This window comes from Neltuma alba, unplaced genomic scaffold (assembly GCF_004799145.2).
Source record: "Neltuma alba isolate B1F8T4 unplaced genomic scaffold, ASM479914v2 tig00012640_pilon, whole genome shotgun sequence".
NCBI lineage: Eukaryota > Viridiplantae > Streptophyta > Magnoliopsida > Fabales > Fabaceae > Neltuma > Neltuma alba.
In genome coordinates this window covers 55,457-76,140 of record NW_021637077.1, presented here as the reverse complement: position 1 = coordinate 76,140, position 20,684 = coordinate 55,457, and the positions used below count along the sequence as shown (strand labels likewise).

General features: G+C 36.0%; 2 protein-coding genes across 7 annotated transcripts; one reads left to right on the top strand and one right to left on the bottom strand.

Annotated features, from left to right (window-relative positions):
- Nucleotides 1–27: 27 nt before the first annotated feature.
- LOC114729511 (protein ANTHESIS POMOTING FACTOR 1) lies at nucleotides 28–4,580 on the bottom strand. Its single transcript, XM_028916519.1, has 10 exons — nucleotides 4,421–4,580; nucleotides 3,824–3,924; nucleotides 2,864–2,973; nucleotides 2,697–2,763; nucleotides 2,046–2,145; nucleotides 1,566–1,682; nucleotides 1,349–1,486; nucleotides 1,089–1,170; nucleotides 723–772; nucleotides 28–436 (listed from the first exon to the last, which is right to left on the bottom strand). The coding sequence occupies exons 1-10, from the start codon at nucleotides 4,490–4,492 to the stop codon at nucleotides 254–256; spliced, it is 1,020 nt and encodes a 339-aa protein (XP_028772352.1). The 5' UTR covers nucleotides 4,493–4,580; the 3' UTR covers nucleotides 28–253.
- A 1,778-nt stretch (nucleotides 4,581–6,358) lies between these two features.
- LOC114729509 (protein RST1) lies at nucleotides 6,359–20,417 on the top strand. Of its 6 annotated transcripts, none has more exons than XM_028916514.1 (25): nucleotides 6,359–6,772; nucleotides 6,856–7,140; nucleotides 7,257–7,340; nucleotides 7,444–7,720; nucleotides 8,346–8,593; nucleotides 8,846–9,041; nucleotides 9,131–9,318; nucleotides 9,427–9,527; nucleotides 10,134–10,209; nucleotides 11,117–11,248; nucleotides 11,338–11,419; nucleotides 11,534–11,606; nucleotides 12,313–12,481; nucleotides 12,573–12,703; nucleotides 12,790–12,881; nucleotides 13,348–13,439; nucleotides 13,831–14,043; nucleotides 14,162–14,239; nucleotides 14,647–14,829; nucleotides 15,975–16,877; nucleotides 16,970–17,245; nucleotides 17,626–18,288; nucleotides 18,515–18,665; nucleotides 18,844–18,962; nucleotides 19,422–20,417. In XM_028916514.1, exons 1-25 carry the CDS (start codon nucleotides 6,380–6,382, stop codon nucleotides 19,782–19,784), a joined length of 5,568 nt encoding a protein of 1,855 aa, XP_028772347.1. In that variant the 5' UTR covers nucleotides 6,359–6,379; the 3' UTR covers nucleotides 19,785–20,417. The 6 variants fall into 6 exon arrangements, with proteins under 6 accessions (XP_028772347.1, XP_028772348.1, XP_028772346.1 ...); XM_028916515.1 differs by having other exon boundaries at nucleotides 6,856–7,152; nucleotides 16,005–16,877; XM_028916513.1 differs by having other exon boundaries at nucleotides 6,856–7,152; nucleotides 16,973–17,245.
- Nucleotides 20,418–20,684: the final 267 nt, after the last annotated feature.

Genomic DNA, 20,684 nt, shown 5'->3' with positions numbered 1-20,684 from the left:
TATGAATAGGACTGACCTCGAGTGGAATGCATAAGTGAAGACTCAGCTCAGCCATTTAAAGTACATTTATGTCAGCGAAATCGTTCAAATATTTGCTCAATGACGATCAGAAAAGGAATTGTATTCTACTGAAGCAAAACAAGCCTGCTAAGTTGACTAAGCAAGAACAAGTTTTACAGTAGCTTCCAAAAAGCACGAGAGTTTCCTGACCCAAAATTGTGTGCATTTAACAACAAACAAGCTGTGGTTGAGTTTAGTGCCCATGCGGCTGGGTTTGAGCTCCAGCTTCGGCGTCCTGGCCACCGTACTCGGCTTTCCCTTTAGAATCGTTGGGAATCCAAAACGTGAGAACGGAAGAAGCAGCAGCGAACATGGCACGGCGAGGGGCCCACTTCAAGCATGAAGCCACGCCAATATGGCTGCTCCAACATGCCACCTGCTCACAAAAAACCGTGTTTCATATTTTCCGCAGACACAACAATGAAATACAATACAAAATGGCCGTGAGGCCAATTTGTTGGCGCATAATGCCCTGGCCAGAGAGGGGCAGCTCCCCGGGAATATACCAGCACTAAGCAATGAAAAGGAACAAACAAAATCCAAGTTCCACTAATCAGAAGTCTTTTGCATCATAGGCTTAGGTTTTGATTCTTTTTTTTTTTTTTTGGGGCACCAAATCTGTTTCAAAGTTCAAACAAATCAAAAGAACTAAATACACTTGCCTCACTTTTCATGTCAATACTCCACGCATGAATGGTTCCGCCTCCTGAGCCTAAGACACGAAAAATCCAGGTTTAGTTCCGATATTCAAAGTTAATACGGTCGAGACAGAGTGATGAAAAATGGTATGTACATCAGAGGAAAACTCTCGACGAGTCACTTTTTGAAGGATATCAAATTCATCTAGATCCACTATCACAAACTGAAGGGGGGAAAGAGGTTTCTTTACACCACAATGAGTGAATTATGAAGATATCAGAGATGGAGCCCACAATTCCAATGGTGTGCATATCAGCTTCTAAGTATAAGACCAGAGGTGCCATAAAGGAGGAGTGTTTAAGAAAGAAACAATAGCATAAATGGAATACCTGCCAACATATACTTTCCATCTGGTGTAAATGTAGCCTCTATTTTTGTACCGGGAGATGGATCTAAACTAAACCCACAGCGCTGCACAAGAAATTCTAAAACAATTAGCTTATTCGAGTTTTGGCCATACACAATGTGTGGAAAAGACCCTACAAGAAGCTGAATCAGAGCTGACACGAGATGAAAGACAAGTCAATTTGAAATTAATACTACCATCAAGGACCTTATATGCTAAACAAAGATAACTGAAATATCTAACCTTCTCTCCTGCATATGCATCGAGAACATAAATATTGTTGTTTGTTGTAGTCAGAAGCATTGATTTGCCATCATTGCTAAATTTGATGTCACAAACCTCCGCTGTATCACCACCGACTAGAAAGGTGTCAAAGGGGCCCTACACCAGCAAGATACCATGCTTGTGAAATTAATTCAGCAACAAAGAGAGCAAAGACTAAAAGTTTGCGTGTAAAAACCTTGTCATAGGAACGAGAGTCGAACAATTTGATAGCCCCACCTTCCATTGCCACAGCAAAAACCAGGCCTTGTTGGTCATATGCAACAGCAGGTCTACCACGTAAACGCAAGATTCCCTGAAAACTATGGGTGAGCATCATCATAACTTTGCCTTTCTCTTTTCAATTTATCTCCATATGCAATATCTACATTTTCTGATGCTCAACTAGCTCAACTGTTGCAGAATGTCATCCTAGGTTAGATCAGGCTTTTTAAACTAGCTCAAAAGAGAAGCAGATCAGACTCATGAGGCACGGTTAAGCAATTTTGATAATTCATGGGTAAGTTGTCTACTTCTCCTTTTCTGCTTGTGAGGATGGAGGTAGCTGAAGACACATTGGATTACATGTATGCCTGGTTTATTTTCTCGACAGTCTTTTGATTATACCTTGAATGTTAGTAATAATTGATAATACCAAAATAAAAAAATAAAAACCAACCTGGCAGGCATTTACTCGGAGATCCCATATTCTGACACTGTGGTCTAGAGAACCAGACATGAAGCTATCATTGATTGGAGACATGCAAAGCGAAACAACTCTGCAAAACAAAGTACAGAACATAACCATCATGCATAAAAAGAAATTGATATGAACAGCAGCATTGGCATATAATACTCCTACATTGGAAAATGATAAAAATAAAATTGTTATGAAGTGGCATAGTAAAACAAATGAAAAAACTAAAAATTATATAAGTCAAATGAAATGCTTAACTCTGATATAAAAAGTCTCTTTCTTTTCTAGAACCTTTTTATCTCATCCACAGCCAAATTAATGCGCCTTATATTTTGTGTCTGACAGAATAATGCATCTGTATAAGGACAAGCAATATAACTTGAAATGCATCAATCTTCGGTAATTTCACCAAATTTTCTATTGCATAGCTTTCATAGGATTTTCAATAACTTATTATTTAAAAATTTCCTTGTACGACATTTGGTTTCCTCAGGTTTTTATTTAAATAAAATAGATACAGAAACCTGCCCATTTTGCAACCTTTCACCTTTCTATGATAATAGCGAGAGACTGAGAGCACAAGCCACATATTTGGAAAAACATATAAAGCATTAAATATTAATAAGTCCAAACCTGTCTTTATGGCCTTTGAAGTACCGCAGGCATCGGTTATCATACATTGATAAATACCTCAACGATTCTAGCATAGTTGGGAGGGGAAAAAATCAGTAGATGCACTCATCTTTCAAACAAGACTCTGAAAATAATCTCAAAACATATTTCCATACAGAAAAGCTCACCCCCAGTAGACTCCAAATTGTACTTTGAAGAACATATAACAGAGCTTGGGTGATGAGTAAAACAAATTCGATCAGTGCCATGTTTCTTATGATAAGTGGTCTTCAACAGCCTGGAATTTATGACAAAATGTTTTATGCATGCATAAATACATAGATATAAGTACAAAAATATTCATTTATGGATCAGCCAGGTAACTCATATAAATGAATCATCGATCATAGATTCCATGTCAACCAAAATAAACTAAGTCATGTTGAGTGATGTAATTATACAAATTATACTTCTTCCATAACAAAAGGAGGCACTGAATAGCTAGTCAAAGTTCATGCATTGAGTTAGTAGGTGTTTTTATCAGAATGGACTTTTCATTGGAATTAAGATATGAGGTTCAGGTGCTTCAAGCTACCAGAGACGACATAAGCATAAGTTGGGAATGTCAAAAGATTATAAGCTTCTTATAATTTACAATTTTCCGAGTCTTATGGTATTTCCTACATTTATCTTTAGAAGTTCCACTTAGATTAAACTTCTAATCCTTCAGGGAGTTCTGCTTAGACTGGTTTCTCAACAGTTGACAATGGTAGTGTGCCAATCACATCACATCAGCAGCTAGTATACGCATTTCATGAAGTTCAATATAGATGTTTGACAACAAATTAGTAGTATGTTAAATCAGATAAAAACTTCTTCAATCTGAGAAAACCAAACAATCATTATACACTGCAGTTTTCATCTCATGCGATGAGCCCCTTATCATTGAGAGAAGCAAAGTTGAAAAAGTGTGTAGTAAGTGAACACAGCCAAAACAGTGAGGATACAAGCTCCCATGCAGTTAGAGCATTGTACAAGAGACTAAACCAAACGTGCAATTACAACTATCATAATGGACTACTTAACTAAAGATTAATATTTCACAGTGTATTCACGTCTTTCCAACAACAAATCAACGATTAACTCACTTAGCATTTGCAATGTCATAGAGCCGCACCGAGTCATCTTCACTGGCTGTAACTAGTAAATCGTCCTTACGATGAAAATCAATTGAATTTATCTTCCCAACCTGAAAAAATAATGATAAATTCATGTCAAAGACAGTTTTTGGGTCGTTGCCATTATTCCTTATTAAGAGGGCAACAGCGACGTTAGGGTATCAATTCCAAAGTTGCTCTGATAATAGTGTATATCGCTGTAAATGAGCTGAATCATCGTGATAACAAAGGGATTAAAGATGCACAATTTACCCAGAACAAAAACACTATTCCCGTTGTGCATTTGGGACCAGACATTGTTGAATAACCGTAAGCAAGTAGCTATGCCCCCAAAAAAGGTCGAATTACTAATTACAGATTAATACAAAGAAAGTACGGCCCAGACAGAACGTAGTTAACCGATTCCAGTACAATCTAGGTCAAATAATCAATTAAAGATGCATGATTATCTAAAATCAATAACATAAACCTAAAACTGCAATGATTGCCAGCTTGCGTTAGGCTGATGAAATCAAATTAAAATCTGGAAATATTCGTATTTCCCTTTGAAGAGAAGAAGGAACTCACAAAGTCGGAGAAAACTGCACCTATTGACATGCTGCGCACCATATCATCGTCAAGTTCCGTTAGAGACGTCATAATCGCCGACAACGCTCCCGCCAGCGGGGGTAAGAGTAACAGAGAGCAAAGAGTGCACAACTAGGATTCTGTTCAGGGTTCCTCTTTGTCCGCACTATGTGCCTCCATGAGTGTCTGCAAACAGTGAAAAATAATTCACTCAAGCTTCTGGGCCATAGTCCAATTTATATTCCCAACGGATATGGCGGGTAAACGAATTTTTTTTGGGTTATTTATTGTTGTTTATAATTTATAATTATAATATTTATTGCTATTTTTATTAACAATAAAAAAAATTTGATTTATATTATCGGTCTTTAATATAAAAACTAGTTGACTTATTTAAATAAATTAAAAAATTGATTAAATTAGTTATTTGTAATAAATATATTATTTTTCTGAAATATCCTTATTAATCAGTGTATAATGTATTAGCTAGAACTACTATTATTATAAGAATTATCTTGAAAAAAATAAATAAATATGAAAGACAGTGTGGTTTGGGATCAAAATAAAAATCAAACAAATCCTTATATTAAGAACCGGAGGTAATATATACAAAGAAGAGGATGGATAATATTCATTACTCTTGAAATTACAATGAGCGAGGACCATCATTATCTACATTGCAGAGAAGAAGGAAATTTTAGGTAGAAAAAATAGAGAAAAATAATTAATTTTACATGAACAATAATAATATTATTAGACAATTATTATTATACCATAATTTTTATTGATGTAATTTTATAAATGGAATTAAAATGTGCTAAAGATGTAATTAAACTATAATATTAATCTTAATCTCAGTTCATAACATTTTATTCAACTTTTTTTTATTTTTAAGATAATTTTTATCCAATTATTTCATAAAGTTAAGAATAAATTTCAAATTAAAAATATATAATATAGCATTAAGAAGCAATATATTGATGGGTAAATAAGAAAATATCAGTACTGTATTTAAATTGATGATTAAAATACAATTAATATTTTCCAAAACATTATAGCCGCTATCTCAATCAATCAATTTAGGGTTTGTAAAAATTAACAGCTCTTATGACTTATGAGTTACGGCTGGAGGAGGATTCCGTTAATTAGATTATAATTTATATTACGTAGAAATGGACAACTGTTGCAAATTACTCGTACTCCTTCAGTCCTTAATATAAGATCCATTTAACTAATTTGATTAAATTAAGAAAGTTAGGTAAGTTAGTTAATTATAAGAAAAGTGACACATTTTTCCTAAAATATCATAGCCATCTTTCTTAATACCCCTCTCTCTTATACTTAATTATGGTTGAAGGAGTATCCATAGGAGTAATTTAGAGAAAATTGATAAATATGAGGAACAGGTCTTATATTTAGGACCAAAACTAACTCAAGGATTGGGTCCTATATTAAAGACCGGAGGAATATTATTTTTAATTTTTTTTATTGTGACCGGGTTTAATTAAAATTTTTCTGAATACAATCAATTTATATTTTCCAAAATATTATAGCGGTTACCTTCATCAGTCAATTTAAATTTCATAAAAGTTAACAGCTATGTTTTTTTGCCAGAAAAAAATTAACAGCTGCCACATGTTAGACTGTAGTTGTATTCCATTACTCAATATAAGCCGTTTTTTCAGGTTTGATCAAAATTAACAGCTAGAAAAAAAAAAATTTAACAGCTGTTTTTTTTTTCCAGCAAAAATTAACAGCTGTTATATGTTATTACTGTAGCTGCATTCCATTAATCAATGCTCGTACTTCCTCGCTGGTAAAAAAAAAAAAAGAAAAGAAAAAAAAATCAATACTTCCTCCAGTTAAGTTTTGGGCAAAAGGAATAGTATATATGAGCCGTATGAGCACGTACTTCCTCTTGGTTCTGGTCGACCACCGGGGTCACTGAAGTTGTCTTCTATGGAGTCGTTTGCTCCTTTACTTGAAAAGACCCGAGTCCCGCAACCATCACTGCAAAAGTACGCCGTGATTTCAGTATTTTCGAAGCTGCGATCAGCACCAAAGTATCTGGACCTTCAATCGGAACCCGGAAGAGATGCCATTGCTCAGTGCCTTAATTCCTCCTCCCCTGCCATTGTAGATCAATCCATTCGTGAACTGTGCCGTCTTGTGACAGACTCCGTAGTGGGTATTTCTCGCGGGTTGCTCGAACTTCAATCCGCCCTTGAAGGAACCGACCCAAAGTTCGTCTCGGTTTTTGTAAAAGGTTTGGGCTTTCTTGTTCGCCTTGGTTTTCAGAAGAATAATGCCACGTGGCGGTTCAATTCCACCGAGACTCACCCTTTTGTTAAGGTAGCCAGTTTTGGCTAGTGTTATTAACGTTGAGACCGTTTGAAGGAGAAATCTTGAAGCTGAAGTTTTAATGTACGTTACAGGTACTGTTATCCCGGTCGGAAGTTCAACCCGAACTCCTGCAGCAAGTCTGTCTGTTTATGTTGCAGAATAAGAGATTGGGAATGATCGATGTTTGTGAATTTTTAAGACCATTGTTGAATTTTTCAGTGTTAAGACTATTAGCTCCAGAGTCGCCCTCCTCCTCATTTACAATGCAACTGATTTTTACCATGGCATCATTTTGTTGCTCATTTCCCTCTGAGTCGATGCCGGTTTTTAAGCTGCTAACGGGATGCCTCAAATATTTTCCTCACAAGACCTCCGAAGTAAGCATAACGGTGAAAGCTTTGAATTTTGGAATATGTTGCTTTAATTCTACTCATTAGGTTTATTGTTGTAGTGGAACGTGGTAGTAATTGTACCCTTTCTTTAAACTTCTCAGGACTACAAGAGATTTGTAAGTTTCGTAGAACAGATAGTAGAGGCATACATAGTGGTATTGAAAAAGTTGGCTGGAACAAGATCGGTATGGTCCTAGTTATTTTTATATTACCATCACGAAGGTGTTTACTTTATCTATGCAATACTGTATTTACAGTTCCCTTATTGATTTGAATCTGCATTATCAGCTGCTCACTGAGGCTCAACAAAATGCTGTTGAATTCCTTGACACAATTCTTTCTCTAGTCACTTGTCTTCAGTGGCATGGTGGCGGTAATGAATTCTTATTTGAACTCTCAAGGCGATTGCTGTCTGTACAGAAAGATCATGGGTTGACATGGCTTCCTGGTTTATCATCAACTATGGTATCATTATGGACAATCCTTGTTCAATCAGAACTTGAGCATGTTCAAATTTCTATTCTGAAACTCATTTCTACAATACTGAAGTGGAAATATGAAAATGGTAAGATTTATAGTAGCTATTCTGCTTTTGGATACTATGCATGCACTCAAGTTGAACAGACAGAGTAACTGTACAATATTGTATATTTAGAATTGCGACGTCTGTGTTTTGAAATGCAGTAAAAGAATATTCATAGACTTTTGTTGGACCTGAATTCCCCAACCAGGCGCATCTGATCTGGGCTGTTCTAATTTTTATTTAGATCAAACTTGAGCAGTCCGTATTTTTGAAATCCAAACATCAAAATCACAAAAATAATAAAACGTGGACCGTCCATATTTGATTTAGGTAGTCCAATGATATATGTAAAGATGTGCAGAGGGTCTATGTTAGCTTATGCTTATGCTTTTTTGTCCTTTGGTTGAGAAACAAAATTCACGTCCTTAGGCATTCAATGTGCTAACTATTATGCAATTGTCTTGTGCTTATCATCTGCAGAGATCCTAAACTCTCCTTATATAGTTCTAGATTCCTGACGGTCTTGCTTTGCAATATCTCGTCCTATTGTATTTTTCTTATGCACAAATTCATTAGAAAATCCTTGTACTTATGTGAATTTATATTCTCCTCTTATGTCCTAAACTTTCCTGGATATTCTTACTTATAATTATAGTTACTGATGCAGATAATACTATTAGCAGAGCTAAATCTATCCCAGTGGAAGAAATTTTGTTCCTACTTCCTGTCATAAGCCTTATGTCATCTCCTTCGAAACATGTGAAAGGGCTGGCTACTGAATTGCTTTATTTATTGGAGAAGCTCCTTGTTAAAGTGCTTTTGGTACCACAAAATGAACCAACCACTGAGGGAGTTCATTATCTCAGCACTCCGGGAATTATAATTTCAAGACTTTTGCACCATCTGTGGTATCAGGTTATGTGTCTGCTATGTAAAATTTATTACCTCTGTTTCCAATGTGATATTAATCTTTCTTTTTTGGTGAATTGGAAAGTATGGTATTTCATTATCTTTAATTGGATGTGTCAAACTGCTTTAGTCTTAAATACTAGTAGTTTGCTAACTCAGTGATGTGTTACTGGAAAATGGTTGTTAAAATGGTGAAAACAATGGCTGTTTGCAGCTATAAATTTAGATCGTTTAGAAATATCTTTTTGGCTGTTTCAGGACAGAGGATCTTCATCTGGAATTTTCCCTCTGAATATGACTTTGGGTTTCTCAAGTAATGAAAGCGTCAATGAAGGCATGATAATGTATGGTAAACAAAATTGGGTTTCTCAAGTAAGAAGGTTCTGTTCATCAATTGTGAACCAACGAAAATCAATATTACCTCTCTCTCATTCTCAGGAAGTATTTTTGACAGGTATATTACTTAGATAAAGGGAACGCTGTTTAGCTTAACGTGTTAAAAATGTCAGGGATTGATGTTATTCTCAACCTCTGTCCTTGTAGAAATGCCTTTGTTACTCAGCGCTGTTGTTGGCATTCTATTAATTCATCCATCGATAGGAGCAGCAGCTGTTGATTCTTTGGTTACCCTTGGTCTTGTGGATCCCAAATTGGGAGTTCCCTTACTGCTAACAATTATGTTTTACAGTAATATATTCACAAGAAAGGATGTCATGAGCCATGATATGCTGGTAACTTTTTTTGGTATCCTGGGGTGGTGCTTAATTCATTGGATTGTGTTTTACTTTATTTCCATCCTTTGTGAGTATCATTCTGTTTTTCTTTCATCTTCCTTGTAGCTAAAAATTTTTGAAATGTTGCCGTCACTTGCTTCACACTCTACAATGATTCCACTTGTTGTTCAGACTATCTTGCCTATGCTTAACAAAGATGGTGAAGGGTGGGTACTCTGCCAAACTGTCTATATTGTTTTTAGATTTTGTTTATTTTTCCTGGATTGGTGTGGAAATCTCTCTTCTGTCCCCCCCCCTTTTTGTAGTAATAATGTATTATGGTGCTTCATCTATCACGGGGCTTCAAATATTGCTTAAAATTACTGATCTTCATGTTTTAACTTTGAACTGATGTCACCTTTAGTTGAAAAAAGGGATCCATAATTACATTAAGCTTTTATGCTTCTTTTTAGCTGTTATTCTTGATGGCTTCAAATAATGTGGGCAAATGTTATTTCATTTCAGGCTCATAATTGTGAGAAATTTGTAGAAATTGAGAATTTTATTCGGGGCTTTCCATGTGCAACATCTTGAAATGTTAGAGGAATAGGTTTCATGTCACGAGTCTTGTGTGATCTGTATAACTTCCTAGCAAGATTATGTTAAATTCAAGTAATAGTATGGTTTTTTCTTGTTATATGCCTAACTCTATGTTTCTCTTGCCACAAGTTGGGTTCCTCCATTTATTACTCTTATGTCTAAAAACAAAACGCCTCTAACAATTTTTGGATTTCAATTTAAACCAACTTTATTGTTTGTTTTTGTGCATTTAGTTTGTTGTGTGCTACGGCAACTCGATTGCTGTGTAGAACCTGGGAAGTCAATGATCGAGCTTTTGGGAGTTTGCAAGTAAGTTTTTCATTGTCATCTTTACTGTTTAACGTTGCAGAGCCGTGCTAGTTATTTATAGAAAGATAAAAAATAGGAATGAAAAATTAACTACTCAAGAACATTTGAATGATAATGGACTGGAGAAGTGAATTAAAATTGCGGTTTTGGAATTAATTTACCATTTACTACTTTAATTAGATGGTGGCATGCAAGGTTGTTAGATTTACTATAGGAGCTGTGTAATTAACTTGGCTTACCTTGGCATGTTAGGGAGCAAGAACTTGAGAGATCTAAGAAAGAGGAGATTATTAAAGGACTTCTACTGATTCACTTTTGCTTCAAGAAACTAAGCCAATTGTTCTTAATTGTTAGAAGTGATGCAAGCGTGGGAATTCCTTGCTAACTGTGGGTGAGTTAGTTGGAGGGAGGTATACTTGTAATAAAACTTAGCATGTGACACGGGTAGACTATATAAACTAGATCCATGTATCATTATAGTTCTGTTGATGATTAAAACGTCCATCCTGTATCAAAGTGGTATTAGAACCACTCTCCAGATGATAGCACCCAAGACATGTTCCCAAGAGCAATTTGATGACCTTGAGCACACTGTCAAAGCTTGTCCATTACAAGTTTTAACTGTTTCCAGTAAGGCTGGCTGGTGGAGCCTTTAAATTTGTGCTCAGCCATTATGCCTGATTTGAACCTTGCTTGATGCTTTGCAAGACGAAGTATCATGTTCTTGTTTCTCACTGTTTTATTTTTTTCTAACTTGTGCCTGGAATTTTGGATTCGAAGTGTCATAACAGATTTCCTCCAACTTAAGATATTCACTATTTAGATGCTGCTTGATTGATCGTTACTGGCTGTTTCATTAAAGTCTTATGGTTAATAGGTCTAACCTTTTCTTCATTCTTCTTATTAGGGGGTGTTGCTTGCTAAAGGGTTTACTGATTTTGTGTCAGATAGAATTGTATGCATCAGCCAAGCTGCGTCCATTCGAGATGTTTGCCAGAAAAACCCTGATAGGGGTGTTGACCTTATCTTGTCTGTTTCGGTGTGTGACATCTATATACTGTTTTCTTGATTCTTCTTGTCTGGTGCATGCTTTTCTGAGATATCATGCTTTTTGTGTTTGCACAACAGTCTTGCATTGAGAGCCCAGATCTGCTAATTAAATCTATTGGCTTGCAAAGCCTTGCCCACCTTTGTGAGGCTGATGTAATTGGTAATTTTCATTTTACTTTGTGAAGGATATCCTGTTGAAGGATTCAGCTGATTTTATGAACTCAGTTCTTTTGCTTACAATTAAATTATTTGTTTTTGCTATGTATCTGTTCAGATTTTTACACTGCTTGGATTGTCATTGAAAAGCATGTGAAAGATTACCTTGCGGATCCAGTTCTGGCACAAAGGTAAGCACGCCTGAGCAGAAGCTTTGATCCCAAAGTAATGTTTTTCACTATCACAATTATCGATGATGTTTTGTTTGGTATTCTGGAATCCTGGATGTGAAAGTGGTAGTGGGTGTAGGAAGTGTATCATAATTTTGTCATGTTTGATATTGTTGAAAACTATTTCCAAAGGAATCAAGATTGCACAAATTTGAAGGATAGTCTTCCACCACATGGTCCCCGAAATTGTGATGTGCTTTATATGGGAACAAAAATTTGAGGACCTATTGAAAATTTGATCAGAAGGATCTATCTCTTGTCTTTTCTTTCTCTATTGTCTCTTTTCTCTCTCTCCTCTCTTCCGTCCCTATGCGTCTCCCCTTGGCTTTTGGCAGGTTATTGTCTATCCCAACTGGAGCAAATTCATCCTTTCTTCCATCCCAATCTGGCTAACATTCCCCATGATTCATGTGATTCAGTTAGTTAACATCAGATATTTCTCCTTCTGTCCCTCTTGCAACCTCACCCAAATCTCCTATGCCTAAGCCTTATTCCTCACCTTTTTCACATAAACTTACCCACCAGAAGCCACTGATACTTGGCTCATCACCTCTATGTCTCTTCTCTGGGTTTTTTTATTGATCTGTATCAATGCATCCACTCCAAATATTAGAATGCGATTGTTTCTTGGTAGAACATACTGCCTCATAATCAGCTGTTGTGCCAGCATTTGCCATTTACTAAGATGGGGTGCGATGGACGCTGAAGCATATTCAGAAGAGGCAAAAGGTGTGCTGCAACTTCTATGGAGCATTGTTAGCTATAGTCATGCTGGCAGCGAGATACAATGGGAAAAACCAAGAATCTCAGCCCTACAAGCACTTACACAGTATGAGGTATCTCTAGTAACCTGCTTGAATTGACACTGGCAATTTTTGTAACATAAATATATTTTTCCAATGATGTTGTGCTGTCCCACCTTTTCAGGTGTCATATCTTGAACAGAGTATACCAGATTTTAAAAAGAGGAACTTGGAGTTGCTATTTTCTGAGACAAGTCCCAGTATACTCAGGGTTATGGAAGACATTCAAGTCAAAATTATAACATATGAACACATGTGAATTATTTTCTATAGTCAATTTGCTGAGTTGCTGAGAAATATGATAATATGATTAAATTTCATAACCTGTCAATTTTCTCCAGAAATCGGCGAAGATCAATCAAGGAGAAAAGAGTTACAGGAAGTAAGATTGAAAAATTGATGGATGTATTTCCTCAGGTTATATTTTCTTCAGGTATTATAATATTGGCTGTTCTCGTTCCTTCTTACGAAATTCTTACTAAGATGAATTTTGGATCTGATATTGAATGGAAAAAAGAAATAAAATGTTTAAACTTTGAATTGATAATTCTCACCTGTCTCAAGCATTTTTTGTGGACCTTTGGTTGGTTAATTCTGGAAAATAAAATTATCACCTTTTGCTGAAATATAAACGAAACCATTAGTAAAATTCTCTTCTCATTAGCTGATAGAAGATGATAACCTTAATATAATTTAAAGAATAATAAACAGTCCTTGATTGAATGTTACCAATTGTATCAGCAATTATTTAATTAACGGACTTAGTTTGATACTTCAATAAGCAGTCCTTAATTGAATGTTACCAGTTACCAATTGTATCAGCGATTATTTAATTAACGGACTTAGTTTGATACTTCAATTTTCTTTTTCTTTTTGACATATAAGCCTCCTATTTGTAGGGAAGATAACTGAAGCTAAGGATTTGCCTGGTGCTGCCTTAATATGTCTGTCTTTCACTCCTAAAAAAGTGAATGAACAGCAGAGACAGAAAGTAAGATCTTTAACAACTAGATTTATTCTCTTGGTTATTACATTTTTAAGGTGTGTATGGCATGCATATTTCTTAAAATTGTTCAAGAACGAAGTATACCATGTTTCCAACTTTGTTTCACATGAATCTTTATTCCCTTGCCATTTGATTTTCAACAAAATTTGGGCAACCCTATCAAAAGTGCACCCATGGAATTTCAGTTTTCCCATTTTATTTTCTAATGTTTATTCCAAATACTCTTTTTTGATTGCTGGTGTATTTCATTCTGGGATTGGATTGCTTGGCCAAATGATTCCTTGTACTTAATTACAAAACTTTTTGTCACAGAGAAAAAAACAATTATAAATCTTTGCACCAAACACCCCTCTAATCTGACATTGTTGACATTCAGGGAAGAGATGCACTTTCTGAGTATGTAAATGCACTTGTAGAAATGGCTGGTTCACTTCAGCTGTCAAGAAATATTTTGGTTGCACTTATGGCACTGCAATCATGGAAATGCTTCATGCGACATTGGATGAGGGCTCACATTTTTTCCCATAATGCTAAAGCACAGTCTGCTGTACTAGATAAAACTTCTAAAGCTGCTAGTACTATGTTAAAGGTTTAATATTTTGTTTTGTAACTTTAAAGTACTCTTTTTGGGCTGTATTTAGTTATTGGCATGTACTGCACAATTATGCGTCACATCTGATTCAGCTTGTCGTATTATATACTTGCAGAGTATGATAGCCATAGGAAATGAAGCTATTCCTAGATGTGCTGAAAACATTGCATTGGCTGTTGGTGCTCTCTGTGTGGTAAGAACTTTTCCATGGATGTGAGCTTGATTATAAAGATTATAGATTCCGACTAGCAAATTTTCATGTCAAGCATATGTGACAGATAAATCCACTGCTGGTGGGATATGTAAAATGTAAAGGCCCTTTGCAGAATAATAAAACTTGTAAATTGTAACTTGTAACTTTGTTGACAAATATGTTTTTGCTGCATGGATGATCGTAGAAGCAAGTGTAACCCTGCATTGTTTCTTACCCCTCAATTCTAGTGACTGCTGCAAACTGAGATCTTTAAATAATCACTTGGGGTTATGCTTGGGAAAAGGGTCATCAAATTAGTTAGTCAACTCTGTTGACCATAATAATAGGTAACTTTTCTTATGATTAGCATCAAATATTTATGATCTGACCTTTCTTGATATTGTCAGGTGTTGCCTCCTTCTGATCATACTGTAAAATCTGCTGCATCAAAGTTTCTTTTGGAGTGGTTGCTCCAGCAGGAACACGAACACCGCCAATGGTCTGCTGCAATTTCCCTCGGATTGATCTCAAGTTGCCTCCATGCAACTGATCATAAACAGAGATATCATAACATCACAGGGCTTCTTGAGGTGCTACTTTTCTTTTTTATTGGTTAACTGATTATGTCTCATTGTTTCCTATGAGGATTTGGAATCCTTGTTCTTTTCTTGAGATGTCTTATTTTCATTCTTTCCATTTTTCTCTCTTTTTTTTCTTTTCTTTTTTTTTTTTGGGGGGGGGGGGGGGAGGGGACAGGGATTTCCTGATGTGTATGGTATTCAGGTTTTTCTTTAGAAGTCAGCACTTTTGGTGCCGTTTTTTACATTATTTTATTCCTTATTTAAAGTAATCTAGTATTCAGCATTGGTTAAAGCCATATGCAGGTAGACTACTCGATATTACTATTGAAAACAATACATTTTAAGCAATCAACGATATTGCTTGTTTACTATTTCTATTAATCATGACATATCTACTCATGAAATATTTACCTTTTTTACCCATTTGTTCTTTACTTGTGAAATTCATTATTTTGAACATTATTTTTCTTAATCAAGAAATTTTACTATCCTTTATTAGAACATTGTACCATTGGAATTTCAGGTTAGTGGCAATTAAAAATGGGATATGGGCAAATCTGGGCTTTTCACCCTGTTTTTCCTGCCTCTTTTTTGTGCATATGATAGAACTCACCCAAAATGTATTAATCACAGCATTCTTCCTCTCAAGAACAGAAGGAAGTTACCATAGAAGGTAGCTCACACAAAGTTCTTACAAAAGAAGACATAGAAAGATAAAATGATGAAGAAAGATGATCTTCCCTCTACCCATACAGGCACTAGAGAGGCCAGAGTTCTCCTCCCTACACTCATAATGCAAAAATAGGTCTTATCCCTTCCAGGATACACCCACGGCTAATAGGAGCCCAAAAAGTGAGTCACACAATCCCCAATACACCCCTTTCTAGGTCAGACCCACACAGCACATGAAACTTTATTGAAAATAGTGGGAAGCTTTAGTTCAACGCCCCAGACATTCAAACAGTGGCTTTCCTCTTTCCTCTATCTTTTACTTTTATTGATTTGACCAGTAAAAGCAGCTCTATCACGATATAACTTGAGCATTTAGGAGATTCGATTACCACTCATTTTTTAGCTTGTATTGATGATGATTATTTTTTTAAAGTTGGAATGTTCTAAGCAAGATATTTGGACTCTCATGAGATTATTTAAAGTTACACCACACTGATGGTGTTAGCTTTCAGGTTCTACTTGTTAGCAAAAGTTCCCTTGTAAAAGGAGCATGTGGGGTTGGTTTGGGTTTGTCATGCCAAGATCTTCTTACCAGAACTGGAGCTGGTAACAAATCTGGTGTGGAGAATGACGTGGACAGGGTTCCAGAGTTTGATTTACTAGGAAGAATAGTTAGGGCCTTATCTGCAATGATTTGTCAGATCACGCGAGCTTCTTCTGATGTTCTGGACAGTCTATGTTCTTGCTTCCCATCTGTAGAATTTTTTTTTAATACTGAAGCAATTGAACTTCCATCTGATAACTGTAAAGACTTGGAAGAAGATATCTGGGGGGTTGCTGGACTTGTTCTTGGTTTGGCTTTCACCATTAGTGCTGTATACAGAGCTGGAGACCTAGACTCTGTTCTCAAAATGAAAAGCTTGATAATATCATGGATTCCACGTGTAAACTCACAACTTCAAAGCACTAATTTCCAGAATGAAGAATCCAAGGTTGCTTTATCAGTAGGATCCTGTATTTCAATTCCCATAATAGTTTCATTTTGCTGGAGAATGGAATTGATGGATGAGACTGAGTTGGACCACATAGAGAGTGGCTTTAAAGAGTTAATTTCTGAATTAATTGCTGTGAAAAAATCTGGCATGTTGCACCAGAGTTTTCTGATGGCATCTTGCTTCGGAGCAGGGACAGTTCTTTCATGGATACTGAATGAGGGGTTTCATTCTACTGAGGTTGACTATGTTAAAAGTTTCTTGGAGCTGTTTAGAAGATGTTACTCTGATCCTTACCCTTCTCTTGTGAATTTGGGTGGTATGCTTGGAGTGGTTAATGCTATGGGAGTCGGTGCGGGGATTTTAGATATGCAAGCTGATTATCAGAAGAAGGTATTTTGATAGTATTCGTAGCATCTATCTTACCGGGATGGTTAACTTTTTTCTGGTCACATTTTTAAAACCCATTGCTATTTGATGCACAGCAGGAACCTCCTTCCACGGGCCTGCTGCATAAAGGCTCCATCTATGAAGCATATTTGACATCATTGGTGCAAGAGATGTTTCTTCTGGCACAAAATTCTGATGATAATCAGCGGCAACAGTTTGCTTCCTGGGCTCTCTCTTTTCTCCGGCATCATTTGCTATCCAAGGAACTATTGGATGTCGATGGTCATCAAAAAGCCTCCGTTGCTCAAAGTTTTTCTGAGGACAATGTGGTTTTGCAACTTAGTTTGTGGCTTACAGATTTAAAAAATGAGGTAGGTGCTTCCCTATAGCTTTTTAGTGAATTGTTTTCAAATTCGTTTAATAATTGTATCTTTTTAGTTGCCTTCTGTCAGTGTTTTTCTTTGCGTGTTTCTTGCTTTAAATGAATTTAATATTGCATTATATGCTTGAATGAGTCATCTGTTGCATAGCAACCAACATGATCTTCACTGCAGTTGCTTTTGTCAAATTTATAGAAGTCATCATTTCAATGCTATATCATATAATTGCTTGTGTGGCTTACGGACAAGTGACAACAAATGTACATTTAATTTATAGTTACTTCTGATCCTCCTAGTTTATCCTGGATTTAGTAACTATTACATTAAGGGAAATATTTTCATTGAATTTTCTCATTATATATCTCATACAGGTTCAGGCAGCTACTATTGTACATGTTAGCACAGTTGTTACTGTATTGAGGTGCCTTTCAAAAGCTCCCAGATTGCCAAGCTTTGATTGGGGAGCAATTATCAGGCGTTGTATGAGATATGAAGCCCAGGTGTCTGAGTTTTTGCCAGCAGATTCTTCTTATGAGCAAGGAACTTTAAGAGAGGAATGTGTGCAGTTCGCACTAGCGCATGCCAATCAATTTGATTCACTTTTAACTTTTCTTGATGAGCTATCTGAGTTTTCCAGGTTCAGGACACTTGAACTACATCTGCAATCACATCTGCTAATTCATCTAGCCGACCTTGTGAAAGTATATTCAAGCTCCAGGCTTGAGAAACTATTCAGTGATGTGTCTAATTATTTGTTTTCTGCTACTTCATACCCAGACTCTGATACCTATCAAAAGAGCTTGCTACGCACCTCGTGCTGGAAAGGTCTTCATCAATGTCTAGATGAGGTCTCTTTCGATGCTCTTGACATAACTCTAGTTCAGAGGTGCATGGAAGTGTTATTTTCATTGTTGCCAGTGTTACAATCCTCTGGAAGCATGGTGTCAAAGCATGAAAATTCCGTAGAGGAGTGGTCTGAGGCTGTGAGATGCCTAGGGAAAGCGCCACAGAATTGGTTGTTTGATTTCCTCAAGGTAAGTATGCATTTAATTATAATCTTAATGTGAATTCTCCTGTACTTATAATCTTGTGGCATAATTCATCTTTTCCACTGTCCTTCATGAATTGTTTAAGCGTGTTATTTTATTCATCCAAGTTCCAACTTTTCATCCTCCTGTGCTTTGATCAAGCATATGGTATATGAGATGTCTGTTTAAAAACCTTTAAGCTGTAACCTTCGCCTTTATATACATGTTATAGGTTTCACACGAGAGTTTTGTACAAGATGTTGACAAGTCTATTGAGGTCTGCAAAAAGATTTGTGCTAAGGCAAAGCTAGTGAAGAATGGTTCTCTGCCATTTCTTGAGCTAGGAAAGATGAAATCTTACATATTGAATTCCAAATTACAAGGTCAGTTTACTAAGCCGCAGTATGCTATTATTTTTTAGTCAACTCGTTTTAATTGTTTTTGGAATTAGCCCCTTTTTTAACCGGGAGCTGCTGTAAATTCATTTGCTTGATAACTGTCTGGAAAGCATATTGAATTGCAAAGGCACAGCAGGTTTATGCTAAAGAATCATTTTTTTAGGTCTGTGGGATGTGCTCGTTGAAGTTGTGGCAGCTCTGCACCACGCAGAAGGGAGTGTCAAAAGGCAGTGGCTTGTTGATGCTGTTGAAATTAGCTGTGTGTCCCCTTATCCCTCCACGGTAAGAATTAAGTACTGATATCTTCAGTGATGGATTTTATTGCATAAAGTATTAGGTGAAGCACTCAGCACTAAAGACTGAGGCCAAGATATTATTAAATCGTTGCATTTTGAAGTTTGCTTTTCTGTTTTTCATTTGTGTGTTGGAGTAACAAGAGAAATTTCTGCTGTAGAGCCTACTTGGTATAGGGAGGGAATCAAAGTCTCTATTATTCTAAAACTGAAAAATATAATTGCTGTTAAACTTTAATTATTATGCAACAGTTTTTATTTATCTTTTATCTTTCTATCAATTTTTTAATTGGGACACAAGTTCATTTTCTGCTGACATCGTCATTCCCTTTTCCTTCCTATATGTAATATTATACACAGAAAATTAGCCATAAGCCGCCATCACATTAATCAATCATTTCAGTTGCTTGCTATATCCTTTACACGCATATCCTTCTTTATCCAACAGGTTCTGCAGTTTATTGGTCTGCTATCAGCTACCTGTTGCAAATACATGCCTGTTATGATTGTGGATGAACAAACAGTTGTGAATGATATTCCAGTCACCCTTACGTCTCTTTTAGCAGACCAAAGTTGGGATGTTGTTGCAGAATCTGTTGTTTCCCATCTCTGTTCATCAACAGAACGTATATTCTACTGGGCTGCACAGATAGCAGATGGCACTTACGTGCCTGGTGCCCAGCCCATTGATGAAAGTGAGGATCATATGGCTAAATTGTTATTGCAAGTAACGCATCATACATGCGTGTTATTAAAAGGCTACTTGCCATTAGATAAGCAGCTTAAGCTTGCCAGTTTTGTTGTTGCTTAATATATGATGAACTATTACAGAAGTTCCAGGATATTGTTGAAGCAAAAGCCAGAATTATGTCCTCTCATAAATCCTTCATTTAGAGGAATACAAGTTTCATGCTACATATATCAGATGACGTTCTGGGAAATTTTCATGTGTTCTATCATGGAATTTTGTAAAACCCATGCGTTGTTTGCTTCGACCATGAAGAAACTGTGGTCTTCATTTCGCATTTGCGAATATCCTGCCAATCTCTGAATTATGTGGTGAAATATAGCGTTGTGAAAAGGTCAGCCATGACAGAAGTTAGGTGGGTAAGCATGTGTCGTTTTATTGTATTCTTATACAAGTCTGTTATACTGAATTACTGCAATCTTTGGTACAGTACTTGTAGATATTTTGCATGTTGTAAAATCATTTAGCCAATATTCATGTACATTATACAAACTCTAGCTCTAACGCAGCAGCGGATTTTACATCATTGACACCTAGGTATTTTATATGGATATTTTCCTTCTCGGTCTGTTTATCAGTTGTATCTGATGTAACCTGCATTGTTTGGGAGAGGGAGAAGGAAAAGAGTGGGTAAGAACACATGTAACTTTTAATTTTCTAACACACAATGAAATTTGGCATTTTGTTTTCGTCTTATAATATGCTTAAGCTGAAAAATAAATAGTATCTCTTCTTTTTCTTTTATATTCTCTCAAACATTTTCATGTGTCTCCGGGATGTTTTGCTAATGGAGTCTTGAATTAACTTCAATTAACGAAATATGAAATTGGAAATTAAGGAATTTTGTTTAAATTACAATATAACGTATTTTTTTATTTTAAAAATTAGAAGTATAATTATTTAAAATAATAATTTTTAAAATAAAAGGACCCATGATTTTTGTATGAGTGTAATTTATCATTT